Here is a 22,486-nt window from a genome sequence, read left to right on the forward strand (position 1 = left end):
GGCAGCAAGATTGATCTCCAGGCCAGCGTGGAAACACTGGAGAGAGATGCATGCCCTGAATTCTAATACTTCTGCTGTTGTTATTATTGTTATTGCTAGGTTCCTAGCTGCCACTCAAATTTCCAAAAATCCGCAACGACATGATTCTTTTTGTTTGTTCTTTATACGTTACTCTTTGGTGAATAAAAATGACTTCTCCTTCTCATTAAAATTTTTCTTCTCATTAAAACAACTTTTTCTCCTCATTAAAATGCCTCCTCCTCATTTAACTACTACTTATCAAAACAGCCTCTTTTTCCTCTCTTAAAACTACTTCTTAGTTACACCTACTACCTCTTCTTCTTCTCATTAAAATTTTTTTCTTCTCATTAAAACTACTACCTCTTCTTCTCATTAAAACTTATTTTTCTTCTCCTTATTAAAACTACTACTCCCCCTCATTAAAACTACCTCTTTTCCTCATTAAACCTTTTTCTTCTCCTCATTAAAACTTTTTCTCCTCCTCCTAGTTAAAACTACTTCTCATTAAAACTTCTTTTTCTTCTCATTAAAACTACTACCTCTTCTTCTCCACGTTAAAACAACTTTTCTTCCTCCTCATTAAGATTACTACTTCTACTTCTCCTCTTAACCCAAACCTATCATTCCTAGCTGCCCAGCTGCCCAGTGGTAACTTAAACCCATTAAACCAGCAATGTTTATTCAGTCAATGACCAGCCAGATCTGTAAAACACACAACACACAACCAAAACCAAAAGGGCAAGATTAAATATCAATCATACAAGGAGCCTCTATAATAAAGGTGTAACATAAGCTCCTGTAACTATTTACGCTAATAGACCATGCCTAACATATCACAACCTCCGGAGTGCCTAACTTAAATTTCCCCCCAAACACCTGCCAAAGTCATGATCCTTTCTTTAATTGTGATCCTTTTATTGTGATTCTTTTTGCTACTCCCTGCCTAATAAAAGCAACTTTCTGCTTCTCGTTCCGGGGTTCCTAACTGCAACTCAAATCCCCCCCACCAAACAGTCAAAATTTTATTTTTGTTTATTTATTTATGTGATGCTTTTTCTTTTTTTGTGGGGGGGGAATAAAAAGCTCCTCCTCCTCCCCCTCCCGGTCAAGAGAACACTTGATGCTGCCCCGGCGAATATTCGGTCTCCCCCCACCCCACCCCACCCCGCGAAGGCGGCCCGCGCGCGCCGGCCCAGCAAGGCGAATTGCGCTGAACCCCGTCTCGTCCTCCCCGCTCCCCCCCACAAAAAGACGAGGATCTCAAATTGCGCAGCGGCACTGCTGATCTCACAAGCCAGAAGAAACAGAAGAGAGGGAATGTCGCTGCCAAGCAGGGGCGGAAAAAAGCACAACCCCCTTTTTCCGTCCGGAAGGATGGCAACGTTTTTCCTGCAGAAAACCCAACGCGCAAAAGCGAAAGTCAGCCGCCGAGCGACGCCTCGTTTGCAAAGGAGGAAACGCGATCCCCCCTCCCTGCCCGCGATCCCCACCCCACCCGCGCAGCAGCGGCGGCGGCTGCACCCCGGCCTCCCTGGCCAGCCCCCGGTTCTCCAACCGGGCGCCCAGCGCGGCGCGGGACTCACCATGTTCCTGGCTAGCAAGGCGAGCATTGCGCCGGCGGGGCCGCGGGGCTTTTGGAAACCCCGCGCAAGGCCCGGCCCAGGGAGCAAAGTCCGAGAGGGCAACCGCGCTCCGGTGCAACCTGGCGGCTCGGCTCGGCCCCGCCCGCGGCTGCTGCAACAAGAATTTGCAGCTGCTGGGGGGGCGGAGCCCGGGCGCGGCCATCTTGGGCCCGGGCATGCCCGCCCCCCTGGCTGGGAAGCCAGGCCATGCTTGGGATGGGCAAGATTTCCCTCCCCCCCCCACCACGCCCGCCTTGCGAGGGAAATGGGTCCGCATGGAAAAGCAGCGCGGGTTTGGTTTTGGAAGCGCGGATGGGAGACCACCAGGAGATCTCGAGCCGGCAGCATGGCAGATGTAAAGCTTTGCAGTTTGGCTTCTAGCCGTCTATAAACACCACAGATTAGTAGAAGCAAAGAAAGGGGGAAGTTTGAAACCTCATCACTTTTTTTTTCCTTTTCTTCTTTTTTCTTTTTTTTCCCATTTCCTCTTTTTTCTTTATTTTTTCTTTTTTCTTTTCCTCTTTTATTCTTTTCCTTTTTCCTTATTTTTCCTCTTGTCCTCTTTTTCTCCTTTTTTCTTCTCTTTTTCTTTTTCTTCTTTTCCTTTTTATTGTCCTTTTCCTCTTGCATTCTTGCATTCTCTTCCTTTTTCCTTTTTCCTCTTTTTCTTCTTGCTGTTGTTGCCTATTTTGCTCTGTCTATTTTCTCTTTTGGTTCACAAGCACAAACTATTTATTTATTTCTCAAATTTGTGCTACCGCCCATCTCCCCCCAAAGAAGGACTCTGAGTGGACTACAATAAATTAATCAAGTAAGCATTAAAAACAGTAGTCATAAATAAAGCATAAAATACAATACAATACAATACAATAAAAATAAAAAATAAAAATCCAGATAGCTATAAAAGATGGTAAATATGAGGGGAGCACTCTAAGGTTCCAGCCATCCCCAGGTATTATGACCCCCTCCCCACCCCAAGCACGGCAGCAGACCCAGGTCTTCAAATCCTTCTGGAAGGTCGGGAGCGAAGGGGCCTGGCTCACCTCTGGGGAAAGGATGGTCCAGAGGGCGGGAGCCACTGCAGAGAAGGCCCACTTCCTGGACCCCGCCAGACAAAATTCCTTTACCAATGGGGTCTGCAACATGCCCTCTCTGCCTGACCGGGTGGGACGGGTTGATGTGATGGGGATGAGACGGTCTCTCAGGTAGCCTGGCCACATGCCATGCTTTAAAGGTGATAACCAACACCTTGAATTGGACCCGGAAGCAGACTGGCACCCAGCACAGCTCGCGCAGCAAGGGTAATAATAAGGGACAATACAGCACAGACCTTAGTATTAAGTATTCAGCTTTATTGTGCAACAAAAATGTTGATGCAATTGGCAATTGTTTGTTAATGCTATACTGTATTTAGCTGTGGATGTAAAAGCTAAACAGTCTTGTGCTTATTAATATTGATATTGCAGATTGTAGGTAATGCTGATATAAACCTTTTCTTTTTAATCTTTAAAGGTCTAAGTTAGCTAAACATTAGAATGTTAATAATCTCTAGTCAATACTGTACAAATACCACTGTATCAAAATAATACAACCCGTGCCACCTGGTCAGGCAGAGAGGGCATGCTACGGACCCTGTCCATGAAGGATTGCTGATTGGCAGGGTCCAGGAGGAGGGCCTTCTCTGCCGTGGCACCTGCCTTCTGGAACAAGCTACCCCCTGGGGTAAGAGAGGCCCCTACTCTCCCGGCCTTTCGGAAGGGGGTGAAAACATGGTTATGCCACATGGCCTGGGGTGGGAGAGGGGACAGCTACTCATGGGGGTGGTTGGCCCCATGGGGGTGCCAAGGTTAAGATCTTCCCATCTTGAATGTTATAGCTTATATTTTATATTTTGTACTTGTATTTGTAATTTTATGAATTGAATTATATTGAATTGCTACCATTTTTATTCTTTGTAAGCCGCCCAGAGTCATTGTGCACAAGATGGGTGGCAAAGAAATTTAATAAATGTAATGTAATGTAATGTAATATAATATAATGTATTACTTATATAAGTAAAGTTATATATCACTTTTATTATATAATCACATATTATTTATTACTTATATAATAACAAAATGAAACAAATTAAAAAGAGAAGGCAGGAACCAGCAAACCACTTGGCTAGACTGCCAAGGAATCTGGGCGGATCTGCCTAGGAAAGGATTAAAAAAACTTAAGTTTGCTTAACGTGCTAAGTTAGTTGAAGCAACCTTTCTCAACCTGGGCAACTTTAAAATGGGTAGACCAACTCCCAGAACTCCCTAGCCAACAGGCTTTAAGATGGGTGGACTTCAGCTCCCAGAATTCTGCAGCCAGCATCCTGGCTAGGGAATTCTGGGAACAGAAGTCCACCTATCTTAAACTTGCCCAGGCTGAGAAACACTGCTCCAGCTTTAAAGCAAGGAGGGAATAGGAGGGTGGAAGCAAAGGACAGGTGCATGCATAAAGAGATCAACATTCAGGGATGTGGATTGTGGGTCTCTTATAATGCACAAACGACAAACAGGACCTGGGCCCAACTTGGCTGAGAGGGGTGGGGTGGGCAGAGAAAGAAACTTCTTTTGTGGGTCAGAGATAAAAGTTGGAGACGTCATCATCCTCAAGGACAGTCTGGCTTCCAGGTTGCAAAAGGCTGCACCGTTGGAAGAGGAGAATCAACATCATTCACTCATTAACCAAAGCTGGGCCTTTTCCAGCTGAACCTGAATCGGCCGGGTGGCATAAAAAGTTCAAAAATGAAATACAGACAAACCCTGTCCATTTTCCCCCTGCAATGGCAATGCACATTGTCTTTGGATCCTAATGAAGGGCGGTTTATGCATTTCAAAAGTTGTGCCCAAAGGGAACCCTGAAAACCTTTCTCAAGTCCGTAGCTTGGTGTTTCTCGACCTTGGCAATTTTGAGATATGTGGACTTCAACTCCCAGAATTCCCCAGCCAGCATGCTGGCTGTGGAATTCTGGGAGTTGAAGTCTGCATATCCTAAAGTTGCTAAGGTTGAGAAACAGTGCTAACTAATGCCAGAGTTTAACCGATTTATATATTTATGGTCACAGATTCCTTCAGCATCAATACTGTGTAATGATTGCTAGGCCGAGGCTATAAGAGGGAGAACAAGCTGAATTTCCAGTAAAGATTGAATGCTTTTTACAGTAGTTTACAGTATTGAATGCTTTTTACAGCTTGTTTGTCCAACTGTCCAAGCCAGAGACGTGTTTATAGTGAAGACCCTTTGCACTGGAAATTACAGTAGGAAAACAAAGTTCACAGCCATTCCAGATTAACCTGTCTTTTAAAAAATGGATTATGTGCCATCAAGTCAGCTCTTAGTGACCGCATAGATAGATTTTCTCCAGGAGAAAAGGACCCCAACCTGGTCCTTCAGATCTTCTAACAGTGCACCCATCACTGTTGCAACTGAGTCCCTCCACCTTGCTGCTGCTCATCCACTTCTTTGCTTTCCTTCTGCCTTTCCCAGGCATATGATTCAATTGGTCCACCCCCGGCGACTGATGGACCCGGTAGGGTTTCAGAGGGAGCTGGGGGTTATTCCCTAGGGCCTGCTGCACGGTCCAGCGGAGGTCCTGGCCACGGCCTGGAATACGGCCGGGGCCTTGAACAGGATTGCCCCTGTGTGTCCTCTCTTGCCTCGCTCAACCCGTCACTCCCCGTGGTTTACAGAGGAGTCGAGGGTTTTGAAGAGGGTTAAGAGACGTCTGGAGCGTTGCTGGAGGAAGACAAAGACTGAATCTGACCGAACACAAGCTAGAGCCGCTATTAAGGCCTACCTTGTGGCGGTAAGAGTGGTGAAATGTGAATATTTCTCTGCTCTTATTGCATCAGCAGAATGCCGTCCGACGGCCTTGTTTAAGATCGCTCGATCTCTTCTGGGTCAGGTAGATCCAGGGACCCACCTACAAGGCCGTTCAGAAGAGTTTTCACAGCATCTGCAGGATAAAATCACTCAGATCCATTCTAAGTTGGACTCTAAGTGTGAAGCGGAGTCTGGGGAGATGCCAGGGGAATGTACTTACCCTGTTATCTGGGAACGGTTTGATCCTGTTGGGCCTGAGGAAGTGGACAGGATTCTCCAGACTGTGAATGCAACCACACGTCAACTTGACCCATGCCCTTCCTGGTTGATAAAATCAGCCCGGGAAGTGACTTGTGGTTGGGTCCAGGCGATGGTTAATGCATCCTTGAGGGAGGGGGTATTTATGGCTGCCTTTAAGGAGGCGCTGGTACAGCCCCTCCTCAAGAAGCCATCCTTGGACCCTACTATACTGGGCAATTTTCGCCCTGTCTCCCACCTTCCCTTTTTGGGAAAGGTGGTTGAGAAAGTGGTTGCGTTGCAGCTCCAGAGAATTTTGGAGGAAACGGATTACCTGGACCCCTTTCAGTCAGGTTTCAGGCCCGGTTATGGGATGGAAATGGCATTGGTTGCACTTATGGATGATCTCTGGCGGGAGCGGGATGGAGGCAGTGCATCCATCCTGGCTCTCTTGGACCTCTCAGCGGCTTTCGATACCGTCGATCATGGTATCCTTCTGGGGCGGCTCAGGGGGTTGGGGGTGGGCGGCGTGGTTCTGCGCTGGTTCACCTCCTTCCTCCAGGGCCGGTCCCAATCGGTGGTGTTAGATATAAAAATAATGAAAACCCGGACCAGAGATCTCTGAAAAGGCACCTACTTTATTTGAGCGGTTTGCAAAGCGCGGTGGGCACCTCGACCAGGCGACGCAGAGTCTGATCGAAAGGAGAGATGCCACACCCCAAAATTACAAATACACACTTTCTTATACCTTTCCCTGTCCAGCCCTCACCCCCCTTTTCTGGCCTGTTTCCACATTGGCTGGGTACTCTCAGACGTACAATCTTCCCACCGCCTCATCCCCTGGACCCCTCTATCTTATTATTTTTACGCTTGTAAAAGCCTCATTTTGAAACATTTTAAACATTCCAAGGTTTTCACACATGGAAATCTTTATAGGCCAATCTCTCATATGGTGAGATTTACTCTATCTCCTTGCTTAGCACATCCTGGAGGAGCCTTCGTTTGAAGTTGTTCTTATCACACATCTGGCATATGTCTCCTCTGTTGGTCAGTGTTAGGCTACAAGACATCTTGAAGGCTAAGCTTTTAATTAGGCCCATTTCTTCCCTTTGTTCCTTTTGAAAGTGTTTTAAGTTGTTACCTTATTGGTAAGCCTGCCAGTTTTCACCTCATTATCCCAAGGCTTTTACACATTTAAATCTTTACCTGTGTTAACTATTACCATTCGGTGAGTTTTCCCTATTATCTCTTTTTGTCTTCGTGTTAGTTTAATTATTTAACATTGTGTTATTTACTAGCTTAAACTTTGCCATTAACTAATATTAGTATTTACATCTTAAAATCTCCCCCAACCAAGATCTATATGATATTGCTTTATATGGTTATATATACATATAGATCTTCCTTATTTACAAATTGTATTTTTCTATACCTTACAGTGAGGAGAGGAGAGATCCAGCCCTCGACCCCTCCTTTGTGGGGTACTCTCTCCTCTCCTATTTAACATCTACATGAAACCGCTGGGTGAGGTCATCCGTCACCATGGGATGAGGTATCATCAATATGCTGATGATACCCAGTTATATATCTCCATCCTGGGTGAAGTAAGTGATGTGGTCTCCACCCTTTCCAGGTGCCTGGGGGCTGTGGGGGCCTGGATGGGGAACAACAGGCTTCAACACCCCTGGTAAGACAGAGTGGCTGTGGATTGATGGCTCCTCGGGTTCCAGGAAGTTGTCATCTTTGGTTCTGGATGGGGTGGCACTGCCCCATTCGGAACCAGTGCGGAACCTGGGGGTCCTCCTGGACGCGTGACTCCTGCTCGAAGAGCAGGTGGCAGTCGTGGCCAGGAGGGCCTTTGCACATCTTTGGGTGGTGCGCCAGCTACGCCCATTCCTGGACCGAGATGCCCTCCGAACAGTCACTCATGCCCTTGTCATCTCCCATATAGACTACTTAATGCGCTCTACATGGGGCTACCCTTGAAAAGTATTCGGAAGCTTCAGCTGGTCCAGAATGCGGCTGCATGGACAGTTATTGGTGCTGTTAAATCGGCACATGTGAACACAAGCTGCATTGGTTGCCAGTCTGCTTCCTGGTTCAACTCAAGGTGTTGGCTATCACCTTTAAAGCCCTGCATGGCATGGGACCAGGCTACCTGAGGGACCGTCTCACCCCCATAACATCGACCAGTCCCACCCAGTCAGGCAGGGAGGGCATGCTATGGACCCCATCAGCAAAGGAATTTCATCTAGCAGGGTCCAGGAGGCGAGTCTTCTCTGCAGTGGCGCCCGCCCTTTGGAACATCTTGCCCCCGGAGTTGAGACAGATTTCCTCACTCTCAGACTTCCGGAAGAAACTTAAGACCTGGTTCTGCCGCCTTGCTTGGGAGGGGGAGAGTGATAGCTCCACCTGGGGATGGCTGGCACCATAGCACCCCTTAGTGATCCATCTCCACTTGGATTTTACGTTTGTTTTTATGTATATTTTAATGCAATTTTTATCTGGCTATGTTTTAATGCTATTTATTGTAAACCACCCAGAGTCCCCCATTGGGGGAGATGGGCGGTGATATAAATTTAATAAATAAATAAATAAACAAACATAGACTTCTCTGGGGATTGTATGGCTTGTCTGCAATAGAAATTGCTTGCTTGCTTGCTTGCTTGCGTGTCACCAAGTCAGCATCAATTCTTAGTGACCACACAGTTTGTTCCAGGAGGATCTGCCCCAACCTGGTCCTTCAAGTCTTCCAACGGTGCCCTCATTGCCACTGTAACTCAGTCCATCCCCCTTGCCGCTGGTTATCTTCTTGCCAATCCTTCCACCTTGCTCAGGATTATGGACTTCTCTGAGGATCATATGGCCTGCCTAGATAGAAATTGATTGATTGATTGATTGATTGACTGACTGATTATGTGCCACCAAGTCACTGTTGACTCTTAGTGACCACATGGATAGATTTTCACCATGATGATGGTTGCCAACCTGGTCCTTCAGGTCTTCGAATGGTGCACCCATCACCACCATAACTGAGTCCCTCCACCTTGCTGCTGGTTGCCCTCTTCTTCTCTTTCCTTCCACCTTTCCCAGGATTACGGACTTCTCTAGGAATTATATGACTTGCCCAGATAGAAACGGATGGGTGGATAAATGGTGTGCCATCAATTTGTTTTCAACTCCTAGCGACCACATAGATAGATTTTCTCCATGACGATCAGTCCCTAACCTGGTCCTTCAGGTCTTCGAGCGGTGCACCCATCACCACCATAACTGAGTCTGACCTTGGTGCTGGTTGCCCTCTTCTCTTTCTTCCCATTGATTGATTATGTGCCCTCAAGTCAGGGTCAACTCTTACTGACCACACAGTTTGTTCAGGAGGATCTGTCCCCAACCTGGTCCTTCAGGTCTTCCAACCATGCCCCTATCTCCTCTGTAACTGAGTCCCTCCACCTCGCTGCTGGTCGTCCTCTTCTTCTCTTTCCTTCCACCTTTCCCAGGATTATAGACTTCTCTAGGAATTATATGACTTGCCCAGATAGAAATGGATGGATGGATGGATGGATGGATGGTATGCCATCAATTTGTTTTTGACTCCTGGCGACTTCATAGATTTGCTCCATGACGATCTGTCCTTAACCTGGTCTTTCAGGTCTTCCAATGGTCCACCCATCACCGCTGTAACTGAGTCCATCCACTTTGCTGCTGGTTGTCCTCTTCTTTCCTTTCCTTCCGCCTTTCCCAGCATCAGAGTTTTCTCGAGAGAGCCGGTCTCCACATAATGCATCTGAAGTAGGATAGTTTGAGTCTGGTCATTCGTGCCTCAAGTGAGAACTCTGGGTTGATTTGTTCAATGACCCTCCCCCTTTTTTTTTTACAGGTATTGACACATCCCTGCATCTGAGTATCTTTTCTAAGGACTTCGTGGCTACTGTACCAAGTGCTAGTCTGTGGCGTATTTCTTGACTGCTCCTTCCTTTACGGTTCATTAATCTGCCGTACACACCATCTATAAAGAAGATCAGTTTTATAATCCTTACTTTCTGGACTGACAGATTAATCAAGTGATATGATAAAAAATCCCTATAAATCATAAATTTCCTAGTACAACCATTGGCATGGTTGGAAAACCGTTTTAGCTTCTCCAGAGGAAGGCTTCTTTTTTCAACAGAGAACCCACTGATTGTAGTCGCTATTCCATTTGCCAAGTGCCCCAATCTTACTGTTCTGAGCACTGTACAGAATAAAGGAGTAGGAATACACCAAAACTCACAAAGAACAAAATAATAGTATTTTTTTTATTTTTAACATTTATTCCGGTAAATATTTAGTTTGGGAGGAGAGAGGTATAGAAATAGTGGCAATACATTTTGAAAAATGAAGAGTTCTTGGCGAAAAAGCCAAATCTAAGGCTAAGGAATAAGCCCATAAAAAATAAATCAGTCATAATAGTTGGGTGTTCGCCCTCTTGGTGAGTTATATATATAAAAGGTGAGATAAAATAATAATAATAATAATAATTAGTAGGTTCTTGGGAAGAACGTGGTGTGAATGAAGGCCAACACCAGCTAAAGAACTGGCAGCTGTGATTTAATGTGTTTGTGTAAATCATCATCTTCATCATCTTCATCTTCATCATCATCCTAAGAGCGCCTTCCAGGGGCCAAACACGTGGAGAACCGCAGCTTTCCCGCCGTCGAGCCAGGCGCATGTGATGACGTAAATGCGCGCGCGACGCAATGCTCTTCAGGGTAACTGCTGCCCGGCGGCCTCCTCTCCTCTCCCAGCCCAGACGTGCCCTTCGCCGACATGGCCGCGGGGGCGTCGCTCGGTGGTGCCCTGGGCCAAGATGGCGCACCCTTGACAAATATGGCCGCACCGGCCTCCTCGCGGCTCCTTCCTATTCGCCGCCGCCGGCCTTTCCCTTTTCCAAGATGGCGGGCCGGCGGTTTCTCGGGGCCGTCAGGTGGTGAGAGTTGAAAGGCGGCGGCGGCGGCTCCTCCTCAGTCCTAGGAAGATGGCCGAGAGTGAGCGGCAGCCGGGTAAGAGCGAGCCCCGAGGTGACCCCCGGCGCGGCGGGACGGGGGAGAGGGAAGCCGCCCCCCTCCAAGAGGAAGAACGGCCTACCTTGCAGGGTCGTCGTAACCCCCTCCCCGCGATCCGGCTGCGCCAGGGGGAGCCTGGAGGTCTTTGGCTCCTCTGGGGGAGGAGAAGGCGGCCCCTTGGGGAAAATGCGGGGTGGGGGGGTCTTATCTCGGGGCCTTTTCGCTCTTCGACCCTTTTTGTGGGGAGGGGGCCACGCTATGCCTTGAAAGGACTCATCCCATAACAACAAGGCTAATAATAATAATAATAATAATAATAATAATACAGGATTTGGGGGGGCTCTAGGGCCGCCCCTCTCCCAGCCCAAGCGCGACCCCTCGCCCATCCCTCCCTCCCCCAGTTGGGAGCCTTCCAGATGGGTCTGACTTCCACTCCCATATTGGCTGGGGAGGATGGGTGCTGGAACCCAGCTCATTGCAGGGGAAGCATGCAGCTTGGGGCTCCTCTGCCCTTGCAGGATTGCCATCTTTTGCTGCTAAATTCTCTTTTTAGGAGGGGGCTCTCTATATTTCCACACCCCCACAGGAATTTGGGGAGGGGGAAGGAGTCCCAAAGGACCTTGGTAGAAAGAGCATTGGGGGGTCCTTTTGAGCTTGCTCTGCTCATTGGGGTCTTCCTCTCTTGCAATGGCTTCTGCAGAGAGGCTTATATCCTGATTAAATCTTGTGGGGGAGCATCCTGGGAAAAAAAAGAGTTTCTCTCCCCCACTCAGCTGAACCTGCTGGAAAAAGGTGAGGATTTGGCAAGAACCCGGTTCCTTTCTCGCCCCTTGCTGGTGGTGGCTCCTTGGCAGCGCAGATGCTGCAGGATCGCAGGTCTTGGGGCAAGCGCTCAGGTGCCAGCCTGGCTTAACTCCTTGCAAGGGTAGGGCAGGAACAGACATTTGATCTTGTAAAACTGGAATTTTGCTGTTCTCAAGGGATAAACAAGAGAGTATCAACTTGTCTCAGAACCCGGTTAAGCATCCTGCTGCAGATCTCCAGGCCTTTGGGACTACACCTCCCATAAGCCATTCCTTGGGGCCATGATGATGGGGGGATATTGAAATTACAGGTAAAAAAATCTGGAGGCTGCCACTTACCTTATACCGACCTGCAGTCCCAGGATTGTGCAATAATAGGAAGTATTGATTTTATGTGTGACTGGAGAGTAATCATAATAAAGTTTTAATTCTAATAAAATTTAAACCAAAATGAAATTAGATTTAGTTTTTGTCTTGGCAGGAAATGAGTATTAATCTCACAATGAATGAAAGGAAAGGATCTGCTTGGAACAGAGAGGAAAGAATGATGGTGCAGAGGTTTACGGAAGTGTGGAGTTGCACTAATGGAAAAGAGGAAGGCGGTGCTTTGTGGAAGGATGAGGTGAAGGAGACAGAAACAAATGAGTGGATGGGAACAATTGCTGTGGAAAATGTTGATGAGGGAAAGTTATTGTATATTTTATTTATTTATTTATCTATCTATCAAATTTGTCACCGTCCATCTCCTCTCACCAGAGGGACTCTGGGCGGTTTAGAACAAGATAATCAATAAAACAATCAATATACAATAAGATTACAATATACAAAAGTGCACCATACAATCTCACAAGCTCTATATACAAGTTATTGTATATACTGTATATATATATATATAGGAAATGCTGAGAATGTATGGAAGGAATGGTTAAAATTAAAAGAGGCAGAGACAAGGCCCAACAGTTCTATCAGGAATCGTTGGAAGTGAATGCAGAAGGCTAAACAGGTACATTCCAGCAGAGGGAAAGGAATTCGAAAAAGTGATGGAATGATCTGGAATGAAACCGAAGTTAGGGAATGCTGGAAGGAGTCTTTTAGAGACCTATATAGGAATAATAGTAAAATGTCAGAGAGGAGAATGCATTTGTTATTTGTTAGATTTACATCTCACCTTTCATTCACGAGTTCAGGGCTGGTGTGGTGCTATTTCCTCCCTGACGCAAGTCCAATATTTTTAGCCACTACACCTTAGAACTGAAAGAAATCCTGTAACATCAGCATGCTCAAAAAATTATGACAAGGAAAATGCTGTGAGAAAGTTGAAGAATGGTACGGCTCCAGACATAGATGGTATGACATTATAACGCAATGTTAAAATATAGATGGTTTGGTTATGGAGTGACCATGAGGTAGGTGAAAACTGCATCTGTATTTTATTTTATTTTATAAATTTTATTTAATAAATTTATTTGTATCTGCATTTGGAAGAGTGCCATTTTTTCCCCCAATACAAAAGTAGCAAGGGTGAATGCCAAACTACAGGGACATTTGTTTGCTAAGCTCCTGGCATGCCCAGCACACTTCAGATTGAAAGGCTAGAAGCAGGGGTGAAGAAAATCTGGGAAGTGAAGTTGGCTTTATTGCAAGCATGGGGTGGGCAGACCAGGTTTTTGCTCTTCAGCAGGTCATTGAGAAATATGTGCCGGTGAGAAAGAAAGTATATTAAATGGTAGGTTGAGAGAACGGGTATGATAAAATGAATAGGCTTGAATTATAGACTTATCTCCTCTTTTGGGGGAGATGGGTGGTACCAAAATTTGAATAATAAATAAGTAAATAAAATAATAAATGCTGGTGTGAATATGGAGCTGAAGGCTAGCTGCTGAAAGGGATATGAGAAAAGTATATGATGGGGGTCCAACCGCATGAGAATACATGAAACAGTTAGTGACTGGGGAGAAAGACAAGGCTGCGTGATGGCCTCCTGACCGTTTGTGGGTAAATGTGCAACAAATGCTTTGCGTGGCGTTAGAGGTGCTGGGACATGAATGCCTAGGCAGTTTGTGCGCCGCTGATTTACAGCAGATGTTAGACCCTGGATCTGAACATTAATGTGTGAAAGACCAAGGGAAGTTATTCCAACTGACACATCAATGGCAAAGAAACCAAAACAGAGCAAACACAGATGAATGGGGTACCTCGGGGTCATAACAGGAGTCTGTGGGAGTAGGCGGCTCTAATGAATTAATAATAGTAATAAAGTTGGGGATCTAGACAGAAGTGTTAAGAAGCATATGTGCTTGTAGAAAAGTAGTGGGTAGTGGGTGTTCTGGGGCAAGGGACGGGTGTTTCTTGAAAGAAATGAAAATAGCTCTTACGCCTACTGCCAATTTTGTTCTGTGGAAGTGAGAGCTGGGTATGTCGGGGGAAATATAAAAGGAAGTTGGAAACAGTGGGAATGGGGTATTTAAGCAGCGTGGGGCGTGAAACAAGAAGTAAAAGGAGCAAGAATGAATGTGGGCTGCAAAGAAATGTGAGTGACCAATATCAATAGTTCAGATCAGTGTTTCTCAACCGTGGCCGCTTGAAGATGTCTGGACTTCAACTCCCAGAATTCCCCAGCCAGCCATGCTGGCTGGGGAATTCTGGGAGTTGAAGTCCAGACATCTTCAAGCGGCCACGGTTGAGAAACACTGGTTTAGATGGTTTGGTTGTATGGAGAGAATTAAGGAGGACTGAATTGCAGAAAAATGTATATATGAAGGGAGAAGGGAAGACAGAGAAAGCTGAGGCTGGAAGAAAGAGGTAATTTTTTTAAAAAAAAGCAACGTACGATGTGGTGCTTGAACATGATGAAAGCGAGGAGGGTACCCAGGATAAAGTGGTGTTGATGTAAGATAGTTTTAACCATGGTTCCGTTCCTTTTCTTACTGCAAGTCCTCGTTTGCTCTGTTTTACTCCTGGGCTGTGCCTGCTTAACCCAAAAGGAAACAGCATGATGGCGATGCCACCCGGGACTTGTTGCGGGCGGGCTTGCTAATTCGCCCCTGAAAAGGGTCAGAGCGAGCCTTACGTGTGACTCCCCTTGTACTAGCAAAACCACTGGAACAGAAGCACGCGTTCAGTCGAGGCATTATTTTGGTTTTCACGATGGGGTTTCCACGCGGCCTTTCAGCCCTGGCTTGCAAGAATGGTGGACCTTGCAGGGCTGTTGTGAATCCAGCGACATTTGGAAGGTAAATGGATCAGGAAGCCAAAGACAGCTTGGAACGGAAAAAAAACGCATGGCGCGCTCTGAATGAATCCTCTCTCTGCATAGGAAGTGGGAATTCCATAATGTGCGGCTGTGTTGTTGCTTTGTTTTCTGTGTGATAATCTTGGGTGGGAAAGGTCCAGAGGGATGGATGCCCTTAAACTTCTTGAGAATAGTATTAACCGTCAGCGGTATGCGGTGTGTGAGGGGAGTGAAGTCCTCTGCCTTTTGCAAATGGCCTGCTCCCTTCCCCATCCTGCCCCATTTTCCTGGTTTTCCGGATCCTCATTTCCTCTCTAAGGCTCCCTCCTTCTGTGTTTGCTTATGGCAGTACGACTGCATTCACCTTGGCACAGGGCGCTGTGTTCCGCCGCACCCCTGCGAGCGCTCATCCATCCTTGAGAGCAGGCGACTTTTAGAACGGAGAGCCCCCCTTCCCCGTTGCGTGTGTGTTGTGGAGGGGGGGAGAGGAAATCTGGGAGCTTCTGACAGAAATACAGAGGCATTCTCTCTTCCCTCTAGCTAATGAGGCAAAATGAACCAAATTGCATACCTCGGCAAGGACAGAAGCGGAATCGGAGTCCTGCTGACTCTCCAGCTAAGCATTTGCATTTTTCACATGACTCCACCACTCTGATCCCTGGGGAGCTTCCTGCCTACGCTATCTAGTGTTGGCTCTCCTTTGAAAACTGCCAAACTTCGGTGCCACTTTTTGGGAGCGTGTTGTTTCGAAAGACGGGCCTCTAAACCAAGGGCATCCCTTTATGTGATGCATTTCTCTCTTTCCTCCCCTCTACCGAATAGGGGTTGCATCGGATGTGCTCTTAATTTGGGCTTCTGCTGCCTGTGCTAATTAGTCTCTGTCTGAGCTGTTTCCTCCACCACCACCGCCTTTTCCTCTCTCTCTCTCACGGCCGGTTGAAGGTGGAGGAAATCGGGCAAAATCTGCAGGGCCCCTCAACCATAGTGAGCAGCCCCACTCTCAGGAGCAGGGTGCTAATGCTTCTCAAGGGCGGAGGCCGCCCCACAGTCCCCTCCTAAATTGCAGACGCAGTGATTTTTAAGGTGGCAGCAGGGGAAAGCGATTAAACCGGGGAAGAAGCCATTAACAGTCCTGAATGAATGAGTTTGAATTAGATTTGAGTTTGAATTAAATCAGCCTTTGTTCTCGTTCTGTTCTGGGTGTTATCTCTCTGTGCTTTGGGGTGTGTGGCCTTGAGCCGGTCCATTCAAGGGTGGTCCTCCGTTTGAAACAGGGTTTCGGAACCAGGGTTCTGCAAGAGGTCTCTAGGGGTTCCCTGGGAGATCCCGATTTATTAAACAAATTATTTCAAATGGGGGCCAGTTCACATGAAAGAGATAAGTTTCCTTCTTTATTTTTAGTTTAAGAACACTGAATGCATATGTACAGGCCTACCCATGAAACGAACATAATCATTTTGCAACCTCTGGCCTATCTTTGAGCCTGAATGTGCAGGGGGCCCCCGAGGCCTGGAAAATATTTCAAGGGTTCCTCCGGGGTCAGAAGGTTGAGAAAGGCTGGTTTGAAGAGTTGCGTGCACTGATTGAGACAGACCTTATGCCAGAGCTTTCCAAACTGCGTGTCACGACACATTAGTGTGTCGGCTGCGGTGTGTAGGTGTGTCGCGCGGTCGAGGGATCATACAGGTACTGCGCATGGGCAGTATGCGTACTTGGGTTGACACAGCTGATTCCATGTGTCTCCTGGTGACGCGGCCGCACCTGCAGTGTGTTAGTGTGTCACCCACTTGAAAGGTTTGGAAAGCTCTGCCTTACGCTAAGTTGTGGTTTCTTGGATAAGCCAAAGATGCTTGGGGTCACATGTTGAGCCATAAACTCTATTTCCAAGCCATGATGGCTAGGTTCACATGACGTGGAGGCGAAACTAAAGAAGTATGAGTGAATTCCAGGGAAATCACATTCCTTGCTCTCTGTGTTCTGCTAGGTAAATGAAAAAATAGAACTGTATGACTCTACTCTCATTTAGTTCTGCTTATTATGGATCCATATGTGTGTATTTTTTTCTCATGCTTTTAGATCTTGCGTTTTACATTTTAAACACTGTTTTGGACCATTTCTTTTCCTTTTTTGAGTGAGAAAGGGAAACAAGGGGTGAACCTTTTTAAATGATAAATTGGATTCTTGATGAGTGATTGGCTTCCCCAGGGGCCTGATGGGAACCCGAATATGAAATAAGCTAAACTTGATCAACTGTACATTAGAGTTGCTAGCAAAGAATGCTTGCCAAATCCATGGAGTTGTGCTAAATAAATAACAGGCAACATAGATTTGGTTTAGTTTGGATTTGAGAGATGGGATATTATTGGCTGAACCCTCCAGATCTCTGGCTTATTCTCACACGTATCCTGTGTGAATGGTTAATTCAATTAAGATCTATTTGATATGGGCAATTCTGCAAAACGGTCCAAGGTGGTCTTAGCAGGAAGCCTTCTTTGACGAATTGCTTCTTCTGGTCCCCCCAGTTCAGGATCTGCTTAGGTTAAAGTAAGATATTTTATTATCAGGTTTTGATATTGGCTAGATTCCCTAGTGAAGTCCATAATGCTGGGAAAGGTGGAAGGAAACAGAAGAACAGGACGACCAGCAGCGAGGTGGAGGGACTCAATGACAGTGGCGATGGGTGGACCTTTGGGAGACCAGGCTGGGGACAGATCCTCCCGGAGAAAATCTATCTGCGTGGTCACTCAGAGCTGGAACCAACTTGATGGCACATAATCAAGATTTGTAAGATACTGTAAGCTGGATGTCAACGTCTGGGGTTAGGAGGTCATTTTATCAGCATCAGCTAGTTGCCAATTGCTGTCTATCTTGGAGAAGAGGGATCTGATTCTTGGCACTATGGTGCATACCCTGGTTACTTTGCAGCTGGGCTACTGTAATATATTGTCCGTGGGGCTGCCCTTGAAGGCTGTGTAGGGATGACAGTTGGACCATGCTGTGTAACCGGATCATAGCAAAGTGGCTTGTACCATTTAAGCCTGTTTGCCAGTTGGTGTTCACTCAGTTTTGCCTCCTTTTGACAGGCAGTGCCTCGCCAAAATCTTGGGCTGGGAAAGATCTTCTCTAGGATGTCATTGGACGTGATGGTGTGATTGAGATGGATGGGTTGAGCCTGGAGTCTTTTGCAATCCAAAGCTTTGAATGTACAGGTAGTCCTCAACCTACGACCGCAATTGGGACCAGAACTTCCATCCCTAAGTGAGGCAGTTGATAAGTGAGTCATGCCTGATTTTACGACCTTTTTTGCCATGGTTGTTAAGCGAATCATGTTGTTGTTAGCAAATCCGGCTTCCCCCATTGACTTTGCTTGTCGGAAGCTGGCAGGGAAGGTTGCAAATGGTGATAATGTGACCCTGGGACGCTGCAACCATTGTAAATCCATGCTGGTTGCCACATGACCACAGAGACACTGTGACAGTTGTAAGTGTGAGGAATGGCTGTAAGTCACTTTTTCCAGTGCTGTTGTAACTTCAAATGGTCGTTAAACAAATGGTCGTAAGTAGAGGACTAGCTGTATTTTGGGATGATGGAGGGTAAGGGGGACAAGATGCTGGAGTCCTTGTCTCCTTTTGTCATTTTTGCAGCTGCTTCCCAACTTTTCAGACCTTTGGGTAAGAATAAGTTGACAGCAAGTTATTCATCCTGCCCTTGAACGAGGGGGGTGGCCATCCTGGCCAGGGCAGTTCTGGCCTTCTATTTATGAAATCTACTTCCAGGCTTAAGCCTTCAGAGCTGGGACCCCATGAAGCTTAAAACCTTCCTTTGCAGAAAGGCTCTGGGGCTTAATTGATTCCTTAGTCGCTTGAATTGACGGAAACATTTTAAACAGACAAACAGAGTGTCATGATTTAAACAAGCTACCAGTTGCTTTAACGTGGATATTTCTAAAAAGTCCGGTCATTAAATGCTGCCTTGGGAGAGACCTCCCGTTTAATCCCTAGCGTGTGCTGCGTTAACATGTAAAACAAAAGCAAAGGAAATGTGTTCCTCCCATCCAGCCTTTTGGGTTGCATCCAAAGGAAGCCTGTGGCCTTTTGCTCAGTTGCATTCTTATTTGAATTAATCTGGAATTGATCGCTGGTTATATTAAGTGAGGTATTAGAGTGATGTATTTGTATTATATTCTATTTTGGTATGTTTTGGAGGTCTGTGACCTGTAATACAGACATTCCTTCATGCTTTTAGAGCTATTCATTTTGGGGAGCTTGTCATTTAATCTTGTTCTACTTCTCCTCTCTTCTCCTTGCTAAGAAACCTAAAATATTTCCTCAGTAGAATGCAACACTTATTTTAAAAAGCTCACCTGACTTTGTCTGGACCCACGCCACTATCTCGGCCTGCCTGCAGATTTAATCATCGTAACAGTTAAAAGCAGGAATCCTGAGGGTTTTAACTCTCCTGCGACATCTGTTTACTCCCTTGCATTTCTTGCATTTTGACTGTATTTTCCCTGCATCTCACTTTGGCAATGCATGACTGAGAGATGGATTGAAAACTCTCCTGAAGCTTTTCCCACAAAATTGCACAGATTTTTTGTAATTTGACTGCTTTTTCCTCTTCCAGAAACCTCTGTGGAGACCAAACCTCCTCCCTCCCGAACCTTTATGATCCCCAAGAAGGAAATCAACATGGTTCCTGACATGGCAAAGTGGAAACGGTCTCAGGTACGGGGAAAAGCTTTGGATGGCGTTATTTGGCCATGGCAACAGATGCAGGCCAAACAGGAGCCTCAGGCCCCAGCGTGGGCCTCCTCCTGGGTCGTCCCTTTTGGCTCTTAAGAGAGGAATGATATGGATGAGTGCTATTCCCTGCATGTAGAAAGCTAACCTGTCAGGGGAAAGTCACTTGGGATGCAGAAGGGCTGAGAAAAGTTCTCTTCCTACTTCATCATCCCCTGCTGCTATAGAAGATCATTGTTAGTCCAGAAACACGTATGGCTAGATTCACACGTGCTGGAGCAAAGGTACGGCTCTGACTCCCCTGCCTGCTTATGGCCCTGGCGCCTCTCCAGAAGTTGTCACCAGTCTTTAATTCTAGTTTAAGAGCATTAAATGCACAAGTAATCGCGTTAACTCTATTCAATTACTTCAATGCACTTGAAATGATATTTTAATTGCGTTTAAATTAGATCAGAATGCAAAATGGTTTCTGTCCTCCCCTTGTCTCATTTTTGCGGTCCTCCGTCTTAAAAGTCACATGATTCTGTGTTACGTCCTGCTTTTTTTTAACCCTGGTTTATTGAATAAGCCACAACTGGCTGGGCTGAGCTGCGGGGCTAACCCAGAAACCCTGATTTACAAAACAGGATTGCCGTTCTCCCCTCGCAGTAAGCCCAGAGCAAAGAAACTGCGTCGTGGCTTAGTGCGCTTAAAAAGAAAAACAACTCTCTGCAAAATATTGCTCTAAACTTAAGTTACTTTTGTTTCTGGAAAGACTTGATTGCTACTCCAGTTGTAAGCTTCCATGCTGTATTCTTTCATACCGTGGCCATGATTTGCCGTTCTGCTTTTCCCTTCTGTAGTTCCTCTTGGCATAGTTGCAAAATGCTACCCGTCCGGCTGGTGCCCATCCTTACTTTGTGTGAACGTGTGTGTTTTTTACCCAGGCGTACGCTGACTACATGGGCTTCATTCTCACGTTGAATGAAGGAATCAAGGGGAAGAAGCTGACCTGTGAATATAAAGTCTCAGAGGTAGGCCTTGTTTTGGGCTCTCAGGTCACTCTCCCATCTTTCGATCATGGAGAAGGAGTGAAGGACTAGGGAGGTGCTGAGTAAGTGCTCTTCCAGTTCATAAATTCTCCTTGAAGGACTGGGGAACCTGCATGCTTGATGTTGCTTGCATTTTCTTAACCACATGTTGGGATCATTGGGTGCTAAATTCAGGGCCTGTTGCTGTAGGTTTGTTTTTAATGGAGTTAAACACACTTGGGATTATACAGTGGGCCTAAAAAGTCTACACACCCCTGTTAAAATGCCAGGTTTTGGAGATGTAAAAGAAATCAGACCAAGATAAATCACTTCAGAATTTTTCCCACCTTTAATATAACATACAAGCTGTACAATTCAGTTGAAAAGCAAACTGAAATCTTTTAGGGGGGAAAAAAAAAATAAAAACCTAGAATAACGTGGTTGCATAGGCATGCACTTCCTTAAACTAATACTTGGCTGAAGCACCTTTTGATTTTATGACAGCATTCAGTCTTTTGGGGTAGGTGTCTGTCAGCATGGCACATCATGCCTTGGGAGTCTTTGCCCACTCTTCCCTGCAGAAGCACTCCAAATCTGTCCGATTGCGAGGGCATCTCCTGTGCACAGCCCTCTTCAGGTCACCCCACAGATTTTCAAGTGGATTCAGGTCTGGGCTCTGGCTGAGCCATTCCAAAACTCCGTATATCCACCGTAGATCAAACTATAAATGTGAACTATATGCTGACCCAAAAGGCTGGTTCCCACAGCACATGAAGCTGGGAAGAGCTAACTGGAGTTAATCAAGTTTAGCCTGCTGTTGCAAAGGCTCAGTCTCTTCCTGGCCTGGTTAAGCAAGTTGGGCAAACACATCCGGTGTATCTGGCTTTACTGTCATCTGTTTAGCAATCTTATGTGCACCTTTATTACCTTCACATGGAGAAGACTTTTTTTCCTAATTAAACTCAGAACGTAATTACAGATTCAGATTAGAGATGGGTAACGTGTTCGGTGTTGGAGCAGCCCAAGGCAGAACGATTTCTGGTTCCTGATGGTTTGCTTCCAGAAATGAAATGCTCAGATTGACCAGTTTGGGAGGGGGGAATAGTGTGTGTGTGGGGGCTGTTCAAGGGAAAAATGCATCGTTTCAGAGCGGAAAGCCCTGTTTTGCACATCTCTATTAAAAGCAGCATATGATGGTTAGAAAGCTTTTATCTTGATGGACATCATGCTGATATCTCCCCTGCCCCCTAAAATCTCAGTTCTGCGCTGTCTTGGAGTGGAGAGGATAGCATTTGGGCCTGCAACTCGTAGGAGATTGCATAGTGTGTGAATCCAGCGACCAACCTGGTCCATGAAATGATTCCAGACTTCTCCCAAACTGGAAATAAGTTTCTCCAAGGAAGAAAAATCCAAGAGCTCGTATTAATATTTAGAAGGCAGATTAAGGTTCCAGCACAAGAATTCCAGCCAGTCCCCTACTTTCAAATGAGACACCAATATATAGGCAATTTAGGGTAGCAAAGCTCTTGCCCGCTGCCTCTTGCTTTTTTCAATATAGATGCACCTGTTCCCTGTTTGGAGAATGGTCTCCTGATAATTCCTCTTTTAACCAGAGGTTGAGTTGAAATTGCAGTCCTGCTTAACCGAGCGTGTCAAAGGCTTGACACGATGAAGGCCAGAGCAGGATGGAGAAAGCAAGGAAGGCTCTGATGGAGGGTCCATCTGCTGCCAGAGCTCTGCTCCTAACCATGGTTCAAAGCCCAAACACTACCAGGTTTTGAACCATCTCCCGTTACCGGCTCAAAGACCCCTTTCGCTAGAGGCCCGTGGCTGCCTCGGTGCCGTTAGTCTATGGGACATGTATGATTTTCATAAGCCTGCCCCACCCTCTGAAAGAACAGTGGCCTGTGAGCTCCCCTGAA

General features: G+C 46.3%; 2 protein-coding genes across 2 annotated transcripts in view; one reads left to right on the forward strand and one right to left on the reverse strand.

Annotated features, from left to right (window-relative positions):
- CRAT (carnitine O-acetyltransferase) overlaps positions 1-1,737 on the reverse strand; it is a 32,484-nt gene extending 30,747 nt beyond the window's left edge. Inside the window, exon 1 of the mRNA XM_063316067.1 lies at positions 1,605-1,737. Within this exon, the coding sequence (XP_063172137.1) occupies positions 1,605-1,631 (27 nt within the window). The 5' untranslated portion in view covers positions 1,632-1,737. The remainder of the gene's footprint in view (positions 1-1,604) is intronic.
- Positions 1,738-10,663: 8,926 nt separating this feature from the next.
- The window catches only part of PTPA (protein phosphatase 2 phosphatase activator), a 39,150-nt gene continuing 27,327 nt past the window's right edge, over positions 10,664-22,486 (forward strand). Inside the window, exons 1-3 of the mRNA XM_063316084.1 lie at positions 10,664-10,777; positions 19,439-19,539; positions 20,481-20,567. Coding sequence (XP_063172154.1) covers positions 10,753-10,777; positions 19,439-19,539; positions 20,481-20,567 — 213 coding nt within the window. The 5' untranslated portion in view covers positions 10,664-10,752. The remainder of the gene's footprint in view (positions 10,778-19,438; positions 19,540-20,480; positions 20,568-22,486) is intronic.

The sequence above is a fragment of the Candoia aspera genome, chromosome 16 (assembly GCF_035149785.1).
Source record: "Candoia aspera isolate rCanAsp1 chromosome 16, rCanAsp1.hap2, whole genome shotgun sequence".
Classification (NCBI taxonomy): domain Eukaryota; kingdom Metazoa; phylum Chordata; class Lepidosauria; order Squamata; family Boidae; genus Candoia; species Candoia aspera.